This window comes from Camelus dromedarius, chromosome 1 (assembly GCF_036321535.1).
Source record: "Camelus dromedarius isolate mCamDro1 chromosome 1, mCamDro1.pat, whole genome shotgun sequence".
NCBI lineage: Eukaryota > Metazoa > Chordata > Mammalia > Artiodactyla > Camelidae > Camelus > Camelus dromedarius.
In genome coordinates, this window is record NC_087436.1 from 74,028,611 (window position 1) to 74,043,007 (window position 14,397).

General features: G+C 41.9%; 1 protein-coding gene across 1 annotated transcript in view; it reads left to right on the top strand.

The window, feature by feature from the left end:
* Nucleotides 1-4,594, top strand: part of FAM47E (family with sequence similarity 47 member E) — a 28,493-nt gene extending 23,899 nt beyond the window's left edge. The window contains exon 8 of the mRNA XM_031471107.2: nt 4,271-4,594. Coding sequence (XP_031326967.1) covers nt 4,271-4,288 — 18 coding nt within the window. The 3' untranslated portion in view covers nt 4,289-4,594. The remainder of the gene's footprint in view (nt 1-4,270) is intronic.
* The last annotated feature ends 9,803 nt before the right edge of the window (nt 4,595-14,397 follow it).

Here is a 14,397-nt window from a genome sequence, read left to right on the forward strand (position 1 = left end):
GGAAAGGCCTGCTGAGGGGCTCACAACTGTTGATGGGAAGGGGTCAGCATGGGAAGGGGTCAGCACCGTGACAAAATCAAAATCCTTCTCTTACAGGAGCATGCCAGGACTCAGCCCTGGGAGGAAGGACTTGCTTTCCCCAGACAGGGGCCCAGGGATGGGATTTATCATTCTGCTCTTTTCATTCTGCTGTTCATTTTCTCCCTGCTGACTCACCTCCCTCACCCATCACCCAGTAAGGTTTGGCCTTAATGGGACCAAAGTGAAAGGGATCTATGTGCAGGGTGTGTGCCTGCTCCTAAAACACTGAGTCCTCCAGGAAGTATGACGTCACCATCATTTCCACATCTAAGGACAAGGAGCTGTGCTGGGGTCAGGACAAAGTGGAGTTGGGGTCACAGTACTATCATTGTGCCATATGTGAGGTATAGGAGGATGCAGACTAGGGCAAAAGTTCACTTTCCAGGAGGCCCTCCAGGGTCTTCTGTATTTTTCCCACTTTGTCTTTTCCTCTTTCTAGTCTCCCCTCCCTTGGTTTGTACAGCTGACCCCAGCTGCCTCCCACATGGAGGGCCCTCCTCCCACCTCCCCGAGACCACAGGTAACAAGAGTTGGGTTACCTGGGAGGCTGGCAGAGCAGATCATTTAGCAGGAGGGCCTGCAGCCTGGAGCTCTGTACCAAGACCAGCCCTGTTGTTGCAGTAGGAAGCCAGCTAGGCATGGGGCCAGAGTCATGGCTGATAAGTTATGCCTTTGTCCAGTGTCCTCTGTGCACATGTCCCATGAAGCTTTTAGGAGGCCGTGCAGCCAAGATGGTAGAAGTTCGTGGAAATAGGATACTGGATTTCTTTTTTTCCAAGAATGATAGAACTAACAATAGCTTATACTTACTGGCATTCAGATATACTAACCAAGCTCAGATCCAGACTGCTTTCAAAGTTACATCAGGCGATGTGAGGGGAAGTCTAGAGTGTGAAGTAGACATGGGGCCAAAAGACTCCATTACAGAACTAGGATGAAATCTCTCCTTTAGCTCTGAGCGTCAATAATAAGCCTGATAGACAACCTACAGGTTTAATGTGATCCCTATCAAATTACCCAGGACATTTTTCACAGAACTAGAACAAATAATCCTAAAATGTATATAGAATCAGAAAAGACTCAGAATTGCCAAAGCAATCCTGAAGAATAAGAACGAAGCTGGAGGAAAAACCTCCCAGATGTCAGACAATACTACAGAGCTACAATAATCATAACAGTATGGTATTGGCACAAAGACAGACATATGGATCAGTGGAACAGAATAGAGAGATCAGAAATTAACCCCGACACCTATGGTCAGTTAATCTTCCACAAAGGAGGCAAGAATACACAGTGGAGAAAAGACAGTCTCTTCAGCAAGTTGTGTTGGGAAAACTGGACAGCAGCATGTAAATCTGTGAAGTTAGAACACTCTCTTCACACTATACACAAAAATAAACTTAAAATGGCTTAAAGACTTAAATATAAGACAAGACACTATAAACCTCCTAGATGAAAACATAAGCAAAACATTGTCCGACATAAATCTTAGCAATGTTCTCCTAGGGCAGCCTACTCAGGCAATAGAAATAAAAGCAAAAATAAACAAATGGGACATAATTAAACTTACAAGCTTTTGCACAGCAAAGGAAACCATAAGTAAAACAAAATGACAACCTATGAAATGGGAAAAAATTTTTGCAAATGAAACCGACAAAGGCTTGATCTCCAGAATATATAAGCAGCTCATACAAGTTAATAACAACAACAACAACAAAAAACAACCTAATCCAAAAGTGGGTAGAAGACCTAAACAAGCAGTTCTCTAATGAAGACATAATGGCCAATACGCACATGAAAAAAAAAGCTCAATATCACTATCAGAGAAATGCAAATCAAAACTATAATGAGGTATCACCTCATACCAGTCAGAATGGCCATCATTCAAAAGTCCACAAACGATAAATGCTGGAGAAGGTGTGGAGAAAAGGGAACTCTCCTACACTGCTGGTAGGAACATAGTTTGGTGCAACTATTATGGAAAACAGTGTGGATATTCCTCAAAAAACTAAAAATAGACTTACCATATGATTCAGCAATCCCACTCCTGTGCATATATCCAGAGGGAACTCTAATTCAGAAAGATACATGTACCCCAATGTCCATAGCAGCACTATATACAATAGTCAAGACATGGAAACAACCTAAGTGTCCATCGACAGATGACTGGATAAAGAAGTTGTGATATATTTATATGATGGAATACTACTCAGCCATAAAAAAGAATAAAATAACGCCACTTGCAGCAACGTGGATGGACCTGGAGATTGTCATTCTAAGTGAAGTAAGCCAGAAAGAGAAAGAAAAATACCATATGATATCACTCATGTGGAAACAAACAAATAAAAAGGACACTAATGAACTCATCTACAAAACAGAAACAGACTCACAGACACAATAAACAATCTTATGGTTACTGGGGGAAAGGGGAAGGGGGTGGGGAGAGATAAATTTGGGACTTCGAGATTTGCAATTGTTAACCACTATATATAAAAACAGATAAACAACAAACTCCTACTCTATAGCACAGGGAACTATATTCAGTATCTTGTAATAACCCTTAATGAAAAAGAATATGAAAATGAGTATGTGTATATATATATATATATGTATGCATGACTGGACATTATGCAGTATATCAGAAATTGACACATTGTAACTGACTACACTTCAATTAAAAAAATAATAAGCCTGATAGTTAATATACTTACACACATTTACATACTTTTAATAACTGCCTCATGTATATACAAATGCCACATAAGTGTATTTATATCTATTATGTAAGTATAATTATAAAATATGCTTATATACTTTATGATTAAATAATTGTATTTGTCACATATTTATATATAAAATTATACTTAAAATAATATGTGATATGTGTGCATATATAAATGTACATATATACACACATATATTCTTCTTGTCCAGATATATATATATATATACACACATATATATTCCTTCTTTGCTCTTGATATTATGACTCAATGTTTTTTCTTAATATTTTTAGTGGCAATACACATTTTTAAAATTTTGATTTGTCCTCTTTGGTTTAATCCATTCTGTTGATGAACATTTAGTTCAATTTTGGGCAAAAGGAAGCACGCCTGATGACTGGCTATACTCTTTTAGCTGCATTGACTAAAGGGAGCTAATGCCTCTGGCTACAGCTAAGTGCTCTGAGAACACTGTCACTCAGAACCCTGGAATATTTTCTCCCTTTATTCTTACATCCTGAATCCTCTATTTTATCAATAAGATTTCAACTAAAAGAGAGGAGGGAATCTATTATAGTAAACTTTATATATATATATGTGTGTATATATATATATACACACACACACATACACACACAGTCATTACTTACTTACATTTATAGGTGAACTTTCATTATCTTTACTCCCCTAATTTCTGTGTACTGTGTACACACACATTCATACGTGTTACACGAGCATATGTCCTTACATACACATTCCAGTATCTGCTGCTGGATTAACTGCTCTACGCATTACCCACAGCTTCATTCCCTCCATTACACAAGAGGTCCTAGGCCTTTACTAACAGGGATGAACAGCACAAAGCTGTGCTGAGCTGGGCTGGACTTGGCCACAGAACAAGGGTGAATTAGATCTAGGTATTTATTTTTTTTAAAAAAACATTTTTTTTATTGAGTTATAGTCATTTTACAATGTTGTGTCAAATTCCAGTGTAGAGCACAATTTTTCAGTTATACACGAACATACCTATGTTCACTGTCACATTTTTTTTTCGCTGTGAGCCACTACAAGATCTTGTATATATTTCCCTGTGCTATACAGTATAATCTTGTTTATCTATTCTACATATGCCTGTCAGTATCTTCAAATTTGGAACTCCCAGTCTATCCCTTCCCACCCCCCACCCCCTTGGCAACCACAAGTCTGTTTCTGTTTTGTATTTATGTTCTTTTTTTTAAGATTCCACACATGAGAGTAGATCTAGGCTATTTCTGATGCTGTCTAACTACCTTCCAAAGTCTAACATCTAGCATGGTCTAACTATTGACATAAGATTATGAGTTCTATAAGGAAGTATGTCAAAGTGTGAGATTGTGAATTTGGGGTATGGTAGTGGTTGCGGCAGGACTGTATAACTTTTGTTGCCAATCTAGTGAAATTTCTCTCTCTCTCTCTTTTTTCTTTAGTTCCTTGAGAAGCTGTAAATCAGGAAGGAATGTAGATGTGAATGTAGTAAGACTCCCATAAAATAATTCAAGCATAGAAGAATCTTGGGAAGATGATTACACAGATTTCACTTACTATGTACTTGGCTATTTCTCTCATTAAACATTAAACACAATTTATGATGAATTTCCCACCACAGATGTACAACTCTGACTTGGCAACATCCATAAAATTTAAAACTAATACTTACAAACATTTCAGAATGGTCTTCTGCTCAGTTAATCAATATTTTATATGTTTTATCAACTCTGAGATCAATATTCATATTTGGTAGTCTAACATGTTTGTAGCATTGTCAATATTATATAGGTGTATCAACTATTTGTAAAAATAAATAAAACCATAAAGAATTACTCTATTGCATTTTCCCCAGTTTTGAGTGAATACGTCCTTTACTCTTTAGAATATAATTTTCTTCCATTTTAAATTAAGCTTATTGAGGCTTTTCCTCCTTTTTTGGCATGTTAATCTTGACAATAAATGTGTACCTATAGGGTCATGGGTCATAAAGTTTAATAGAAACTCAAGGTGACATATTTTTTGAAATAATTTTTATTAAAAATGTTAATGCTCATGTTAGGAAAATTAGAAAATACAGACGAACAAAAAAGAACATGGAAAATACAAATAATTCCTGTAGAGTCAGTGACAACAACTCTTCACTCACTGGACTGCATCCTTCTAGAAGCATTCTCTTTGAAATACCCTCTGTATAATTTAATCAAAAGAAATTTATTGGAGGGGAGAATATAGCTCAGTGGTAGACTGCATGCCTAGCATGCATGAGGTCCTGGGTTCAATCCCCAGTACTTCCACTAAAAAAATAAATAAATAAACCTAATTACCTCCCCCACCAAAAAAAAAAAAAAAAAGGAATTTATTAAAAGGATATTGGCTCCCAAAGTTTTATCAGTTACTGTATCTGTCTTCATATCCAGAATCTCTGGGTGATGAATGACCTTTCATCCTCTGGGTCTGTCATGATCCCATTTCAGTAATCTGGAGGCAGAAACGAGTCACCCTACGAGGCTGGAAACGTTAGGGTGAGGGGGTACAGGACAGAAGCAGTGAACCTATGGTGTCAGCCCATTGCTGAAATTAGCTTCAGTGCTGAGTGGCATACCATGGTGGTGAATAAGCACTCAGCAAGTCTATGAATATTGATGTGGGCAGAAGTTTGTTAAGCAGGAAAACAAATCCAAAACCAGAATAAGTTGCTATTCTAGTAAGGCCACTCTTCCCAGACTCCCTTGCTGTTTCAACTCATTACGCACGCCCATACGGTAGCCCACAGGAGCCAGAGGGAGAACTGCTCAGCCCGCAAGCCCAGGGGAGGAGGCATCCAGTTCTGCTAGGCAAGCTGGGGCAGGAGTTTGGTATTCAGTCCCAGGATTCTGACATTCAAATGCTGAGCCAAGACGGTGTCAGCGGTGGTCTGGAGAGAATTCATTTCTTTCCCTGGCCACACTGCCACATTGTTCCTGGCTGTGTTACACTCAAGCCTAATTCGCATCAGGGACTCAAGTTTGGTTTTAATTGCTGGACAACTGAATATTCAACAGAAGCAGTAGCCAGGTCAGCCTGGGCAAGGGGAAATCCAAGTAGCTGAGCACATGGAGAGCCTGCCTTTCTGCCTCTGTGGCTACTGTGTTCATGAGATCACTGGGCAACATTGGCACTCCTGGAGAAAGAAGTGGGCTGGCATGCAGAGGACAGGTCAGACTTTCCATGTGATTACTGAGCACTTCCCCTACAGTGGAAGCCTTTGGGTGGGTATTCACAAAGAACCAAATAGCCTTATATCCTGGATCCATTCTGAGTGACCCCCATACACCTCTTCTCCCAAACCTCCTTGTCACCAGCCCTGCATTCTTGATCCTTCCAAGTCTCTGGCTGCTAAGCTAAACCATAAGCTGCTGACCATTAACCTCAGGCCAATTCTCCTTTCAGACAAAGTGGTCAGTAGGATGACATGCTCACTTTTTTGTCTACTGGAAAATTCCCCTTCTCAGCTATTCCTCAGGGCCACTCGTGAGTTGGGCCACAGTGTTGTGGCCGTCCGCTTGTGGCTGGTGCCATCACATTGTGGAGGTTGTCTGCTCCGTCACCTGGACTTAGAGAACATCCCCAGGCTGGCCAAGTAGGCCGAAGAGGAATGGCCATGAGGTAGGAGTGGGCTCACCATGCAGTTTGTTCTGTCTTCAATTTCTGGTCAAGCACAGCCCTAAATAGAAAACTTCCACTTGATTACAAGAAGCAATATAATTTGGTAATTAAACATGTGGACTTTGGAGCCAGAGGGTCTGGGTTTAACCCAAGCTCTGCTACTTATGAGCTATATGATTACGGGGCAAATTGCCTATCCCCTCTCTGTGTCAGTTTTCTCATTTAAAGTAGGGACAGTAGCAACAACAACAGCACGATCACCCAGAACTGTAGTGGAGATTGAAGGAAATGTTACCAGTAAAGTGTGCAGAAGAGAGCCTGGCACACTGTGCACGCACACTGTTTGCTGACCTTATGGCTTAGTGGATCAGATGACTCCTGTGGAAGATGGGCACCCAAAGTCTCATGGTCAGGCTGCTGTATGAACTAGTGACAAGCAACAACCCAAGTCTGGTTTCCCTAGAGGAGAACAGTTACAGGCCACAGAGCTCATGGCTCGGCTGCAAAGCTGGGGGCTTGCCCTCTGATTCGCCTTTGGACGTGCCGAAGCTCCATTCAGCAGCTCTCTGTGCCACAGGTGCTTCAAGCACACTGGATTCACCGGATCAGAGGGCAGAGATTTCTGCACCAGCTAAATGGTCTTCTCCTGCTTCAGGCTGCCCTCAAAGTTGGCAATCTGTCAGCTTACTGAAGAAATGAGCTGAAACAGCATATCTAAATCTGGCCTCCGCAATCCAAAGAGAAGTGCAAGGAGTACATCATTATATATTATTTCCAACACTCAGATACAGTAGATGTAAATAACCTCAAGATCTTAGATACTAACAAAAAGGTGTTAATAACTGGGAAGTGTTGAGTTTTTGAGTTTTATTATCTTTTGGTTTTAATAATGTCCATCAGCTCACTAAGTTCCTGAAAATTTGACAATTGGCTTTTGTGAGCTGGGACAGACTGTCTCTAGCATATGACTGGTGCTAGGATTCAAGGCAATGAGGGATGTTGGGGGTGAAGAATGAAGAGAGTTGGCTACCCCAGCCTCCTGCCAGGTTATTTCCACAAAGGTCATTACAGAATCTTCATGCAAGGTGGGAGAATCCTCGTCACCCAGAGGAGTAAGGAGAACTTATCTAACAAGGAGTTCTGCATTCGTTTGGGTCTGCCAAAGAGCAGATGGCAAAATGGGGTTAAATATTCAAGAAATTTACTGGGGTGGGAGCAGTAAATAGGGAGAGCCTTTAGCTTATAATGCATGTGTGATCCCTGTGGAAGGAAGGGGAGAACGAAGGAAGATTTGGGTAGGAAGAATCTTGAACTGAAGCACAATTCGAATAAAGGTCTGGTCAGGCCAATAGGGAGACCTCAAGTCAAAGTTGCCAAGAGGAGGCGTCTCACACTTTGCTAAAACAGACCTGCCTTGGTACTTCTGCATCCTCAGTCACTGGCAGGGAAGAGCCTAAGGGAGCGTGGCCTCAGTGAGAGGGTAAAAGATCCAGAGGGGACGCAGCTGAGTCCATCAGTCAACTGTACTCCCTGCACCAGGAGGTGTGAGTAGTTAATTTCCAGAAGGTTGGGATTTAGGCAACTTGTTGCTATCTGAATCTTCCCATAAGTACACGTCAGCATTCCGGGTCTCACTCTTTCCCAATCGATACACTATCTTCACATAAGAGATCTTGCAAAGCTGTGAATTAAAATGATGTTTTAATCCAGCAAATTAAAGGGTCACTTTTTTTCTTTTTTTCTCTCAGTTCAACAGCTGCAAGACATGAGATTCCTTTAGACAATCCCAAGGACTCCCTGATTTGGGAGGTTTGTGTTTGTTTAAGAAAAGGTCCACAACTTATCTGATATAACCTCTTTTCAAAAGACAGTACTTTGCACATACGAGCAATGTAAATAATTTGCGTCTGGAGGACAGACTGTGCTGGTCTTTAACTATGTCCACAAGTAATTTGATACCCTTTCCTTCAAAGGAAATTTGGAGGAGTTTAGCTCTCCTCTTCTTGAAGGTCGTCTGCACTTAGTTGCTTCCTTCTTATGAATAGAATGTGGCAGAAGAGGTGATGTGTGATTGCCAAGACTAGGTTATAAAAGGCATTGGGCTTCCTCCTTGCCTTTTCTTGGATCACACGCTATACGGCAGTTTTTCAACCTCAGCACTATTGATATTTTGGACAGAATTATTCTTTGTTGTGAGGGGCTGTCTGCGCATTATAGAATGTTTAGCAGCATCCCTGACCTCTATTCACTCAAAATTCCCAGACTTTGAAATTCTTGTCAAAAAGTATTTATGTATGTACGTATGTAAACACACACACACACACACGAAGTTGTTTATTTATTTATTTTTTAAGGTTTTGGATAGCCAAATTGCCATCCAAAAAGTCTGTATCTTTTCCCACATTCACAAGTTCAATATGTGTACTTTTTCTTAGCATTTTTGCCAATATTAGTTTTCTCTTAAAAAAAATTTGCCAACTTGATAGACAAAAACTGGTATCTTAATTTGTATTTTTTTTTTATTACAGGTGACCTTGCCCATTTAAGAAGTGATTCTGGTCTGTTGTACTTCTTTGTGACGTAGCCCACTTTGCTCCAGGGCACGAGCAATGGTGCATGTATAGGACCCACTGTCTATGAGCACAACAGGGGGTCCTGCACACTCTGGTATGGAGGGCTGGAGGAGCCCTGCTTCCTCAAAGCCATTCCCACGCAGGTGCCCAGTGTACGAAATGCTTCCATTTGAAATCCATTCTTTTAGTTCGTTTCCCCTCTAGATTTTAAAATATCAAGTAAATTAACCCTAAGGTATTGGTGACACATCAGCTTTTTTTCTGACACATTTGAACGGATAACAATACTTATAATGCCATGGTCGGGTGGTAGGTGTGATCAGGGAGCAATTAAAGAATAATACTGAGATTACCATACTAAGTAAAGTAAGTCAGACAGAGAAAGACAAATGTCATATGATATCACTTATATGTGGAATCTAAAAAAATGACACAAATGAATTTTTATTTACAAAATAGAAACAGACTCACAGACATAGAAAAGAAATTTAGGGTTACCAAAGGGAAAATGGAGGGAGGGGTAAATTGGGATTCCGAGATTTGCAGATACACACTACTATATATAAAATTGATAAACAACAAAGTCCTACTGTACAGCACAGGGAACTATATTCAATATCTTGTAATAACCTATAATGGAAAAGAATATGAAAAGGAATATATATGTATAACTGACCATTATGCTGTACACCAGAAACTAACACAACATTTAAAATGAACTATGCTTCCACAACAAAAAAGAATAATACTGAAAAGAGGAAAAAGACAAGAAACAGGGAATAAAGGTCACCTCAAATTTTGCCCTCACCCTGGTTTTGCTTAGGTATGTCCTTTTATAATCTACCTCTCTCCCCCAAGAAGATAACTGCCAATTCTTAAACAAATTATGTTCTGGACATTTACCACTTATGTTTTGGTAATACACTCTTGGTGCTTCACCATTCCTGATATTCATTCATTCATTCAGTACCTGACTATGCAGGACACTAGGAGGAACCTGTACACCCTCTGCCCTCGTGAGCTTGCACTCTAGTGAGGGAAACACCACCGGTGTGTGCGGCATGGCCTGGCATGACTGACCAGGAGAAGAAGACAGTGCCTCCTGCCTCTTCCCCTCTGTGTGCTGCAGACCCGCTGCCCGGCTCTGGATGCCTCCAACACCACTCTTAAAAACGATTTCCCTTTTTCCCTTCCTGATCACCTCCTTCCTTCCTCCTGTTCTCTTTAAAGCTTCCAGATCTGAGCTAACCTTACTCCTTAGTCTCCTTGCCGCTTAAAGTGAGGTCTACATACCAGCAGCATCAGTATTAACCGGCAGCTTCTTAGAAAAAGCAGAATCCCAGGCCCCACCCCAGACCTGCTGAGTAGGAATCTCCCCTTGGGAATGTTGGCAATGCTTCCTCTGCACACCTCGGTCTGAGAAGTCCTAGTTCAGAGCTATTACCCTCACTGGTCTGTGGAAGGCCCTCCCTCCTCTGGTTATTTACTCATTCACTCGTTTCCCCCTTATTCCAAAGCCCATTCTTACCCTTGTGCCCAACAAAGACATTCTCTTTAATCTGTTTAAGAACTGGTCTTAATCATGTACCCTTGAAACCTAAGTAGTGTTATTATGAATGCATATGTATTTTCAATGTATATAAATGTTATTGTACTAGAAATCTTGTTTCTTACCTTTTAATTACCAACATGTATTTAAGATTTAATTACATTACTGTGTGTAGATCCAGTTCATTGCTCTATCTACCTCACAGTATTTCATAGGCATCCATCACATTTTACATACTATTTCATGATGGGCAGTTTGGCGGCCTTGAATGTACTGTTGCCCCAAATAACACCACGTGTCTGCTTACAGTCTTGTGCAAAATTTTCTCTGGGCTCTACACGTTCAGGAGTGGGACTGCTGGGTCCTGGGGTATATGCATAACTTAATTTCACAAAATTCTTTCAGATTGTTCTCCAGATTGTACCTCCTTACTCTCCCATCAGCAGCATCAGATCTTTCTCATATTTGCCTTTCTGGTGGATGTAAAATGGTGTAGTATCATTGTTTTAATCTGCATTTATCTGACTACCAGTGAATTTGAACATTTCTGCTCCTTTTTACTAGCCATTCATATATTAAAGAAAAAACAATCCTGAGTGCCTATTATGTTCCAGGCATTGTTCTAGGCACCTGGGAAAAGCATCTCATCTTCATTTTATATTGGACTTCATGTCTTTTTTTTTTTTTTTTTGATCAATTTGTGTGAGTTCATCTTATATCTACATATTAATGCCTTGTCGGTTTTAACAACACAAAAATCTGCTCCCGCTATGGATCTATCTGCTAACTTTGTCTACAGCAACCTCATTCACCAGATAGCCTTGTTTTGACGAGGTCAAGAAATGTTTTGGCCTCCTGTGTTATGCAATATCACAGTGATAGTCTCCTGGATTTTGCTCTATTAGCTCTGTACTTTTACCGTTTACATTTAGGACTTCATTACATCTGGAGTCCATCAATTTACATGGTACAAAGTAGTAATCTAACTTTATTTTTCTCTGTACAGTTAGCTCTTTCTCCTAACACAGATTTTCCTTTGCTGTAAAGGTTTCATCATTCAGTGTAAGAGATCTCAGCCTTGAGTCTATTCTGGAACTAAGATGAGTCAGAGGTTTGCAAACGGTTGCAATTAGAAAATGTCTCTGTGAAATCTGAAGCTGGGCAGTTCCAATGTGACTGCTTTGCAGAAAGGTTTGACTTGTGGTTAATGTTATGTGGAGCAGCAGGAGCCAGAGGCTTGACAGCAACGGACAGGTGCTGGTGAGTACATCTCCCAAATGAGGTGTGGGCTTGTGGAGAGGAATTACAAACCAAGAGCAAGGCGGTAATTCACCGTAAATGCTGGAATACTACCACAGAGGTTCTCTGGTGTCACATACATCAATTTGCACGCTCACTTCTAAAATACATGCTTTGAAATTTGGATTAATAGCCATTAGGATTCAGCGTAGCTAGAGTTTCAACCATGAGTCCTGGGAGGTCAGAACACTGGGTTCAAATCCCAGTTTGGTCACTCACCAGCTGTATGACCTTGGGCAAATCAGTTCTCTCAGGAATTTATGAGATAATCCTTATACACCACTTAGCTTAGGGCCTGTGTATATTAGGCATTCAATGAACAAAGACAATAAAAAGGCCTATTGCATAACAGACTTTGCATTCTGGGGAATACAAAGAATAAACAAACTCTGGCCCTTAAGGGCTTTATGATCTAATATGGGCAAGGATACACTACAAAAATAATTATACCATAAGAGAAAACCTCATAGTTTGCTCTAAGAGAGTTACAAAATGCAATCGGAGTTCAAAGAGAAGAATGACATATCAATTTGGGGGTTGGGGGGGTGGGATTGGGGGCTGGGGAAAAGTCTCATGGAAGGAAGTGCCTTTTGGAAAATGTCTAGACCAATAAGTGAAGGCTCTAGCGCGGGAGTCCCAGTTTGGCTGGAGTGCTGATAAGTGGAAGAGAAAGGCCTGGAGAGGTTGCTGGGCTGTGTCCTGGAGACCCTGAAGGCTAAAATGGGGTTGAATTTAATCGGGCAGAGGGAGGAGATGCCCTGCTCGGGGCTGTACTTGAGGAGGGTTAAACCAGGAGTGGTTGCAGAGAGGGTCACAGCCAGAGCCAAGGGAGGTGCAAAGATGATAGTGGCATCTGAATAGGGGGCAAGGACACTGTGAATGACACGAAGGGAGGAACGCAACAGGCCTTTGACGGAAGAACCAACAGGACTCCCAAGGGCAACCTTTTCTCCCCGAGGCCATTTCCTTCCTACCTGCTCTGCTGTCCTCAAAACCTCAACCGGATTTCCTCTCTCTCACTTAGCCAGTAGATAACCTGACTCCTCCCCATTTATACCTCCAAGTGTTTCTTAACGGCATCCTCTTTTTTCTTCATGCCTGTCCCCTCCCCTCCTTTCATCCCAGGCCGCCCCTCCCGCTGGTGTTCAGCCTCACCGCCTCCACTTCCTCCTCCCCGTGGAATCCCAACGAGGGGCCTCCTGTCTCCTCACATCCGCTCTTGGTCTGAAAGAGCTTCCCCTGGGCTTGTCTCTTCTCAAGGGGCACTACAATTTCTCTCCTACCTTTTGCCTCCAAATTTGTTAGGGGAGGGCTCACTCAACGTTGGCCTTCACCATGTCCACATCTCAGCCTTCTGAAATCGAGCGCCCACCCCCACAGACGCCGCAGAGCCACCCTGACCGCATACGGGCCGAATCCAGCCATTTTCTTCTCAGCCCTCTACCCACCAACTCCGCTGGGCGACACCCCCGTTTCGCCGCCCCACCACCCGCTCGCATGGTTTTCTGTACCTGACTTTGGAAACAAGTCTCCCGAGTCTCTCTTTTCCCAACTCTTCGTTCCCTCTCGCTCTAATCCTCTCCCACCCCAGCCCTGCAAACAACGCACCAGGAGTGTGCAATCTTCTTGTGTAAGGTAAAGGGGAAAAATGTTTATATAAATATATATGTTACCCACTCTGCAGTGTCGGCTCCCAGGGAGGGTCCTCCTGCCCAGTGCGCTCCAGCCAACAGCCCAGTTCAGCAGCAAAGGAAAGCGTTCTTCTTCCACCAGAAGACAGAGCCCTACGAGCTCCCGCTCTAGAGCACAAGCTCTCATTCATGACCGTCCAAGGGGGGGCTGCTTTATAGGGATCCCGTCAGTCAGCGGGGAGGGGGTGGAGTTCTCGTGCGGCGCAGGCGCAGCTGGACTGCTGCCGCCCCACAGCGCAGGGCCCGCCCAGCGTCTCTGCGCATGGCCCGTGCCACCACCATCTTGAGATGTTCTGCTCAGTGCTTCTGAACAGGGTGTCTGAGTTGAGGTGTCCTGTGCAGCGCTTCTGTGCTGGGAACGCTGATCTGACATGTGGGTGCAAAGCCTAGTGAAATCAGACGAAGCACAAAAGAAGAGGTTATACCTTATCACCTAGATTCATCTTATTTTTCCTGGGGACCCTGTGGGCTTAGATTTTTAAAATATCCATCCATAGCTGTATCTACCTATTTATACTCTATTTAATAGAATAATAATCAATTAGAAAATAGCCATTATATTATGGCCCCTAAAATATAACACCAAGACATAATTGTGAATAAGCAGCAATATGGAGGCAGCCTTTCAATCTTTATTGAAATTATACCAGGGGCTGAAGTTAGGCTCATTCTTGATTTCCTCTCAGAATATTAATTTCTACCACGATTTAACTGCAACCTCCCTGTGAGGGATTTCCAATATCTCCAGCCCTGATATTCTTCTTAAAGTATAGACCCCCAGTCCCAACTTCCTGCTAGTATCTCAAATT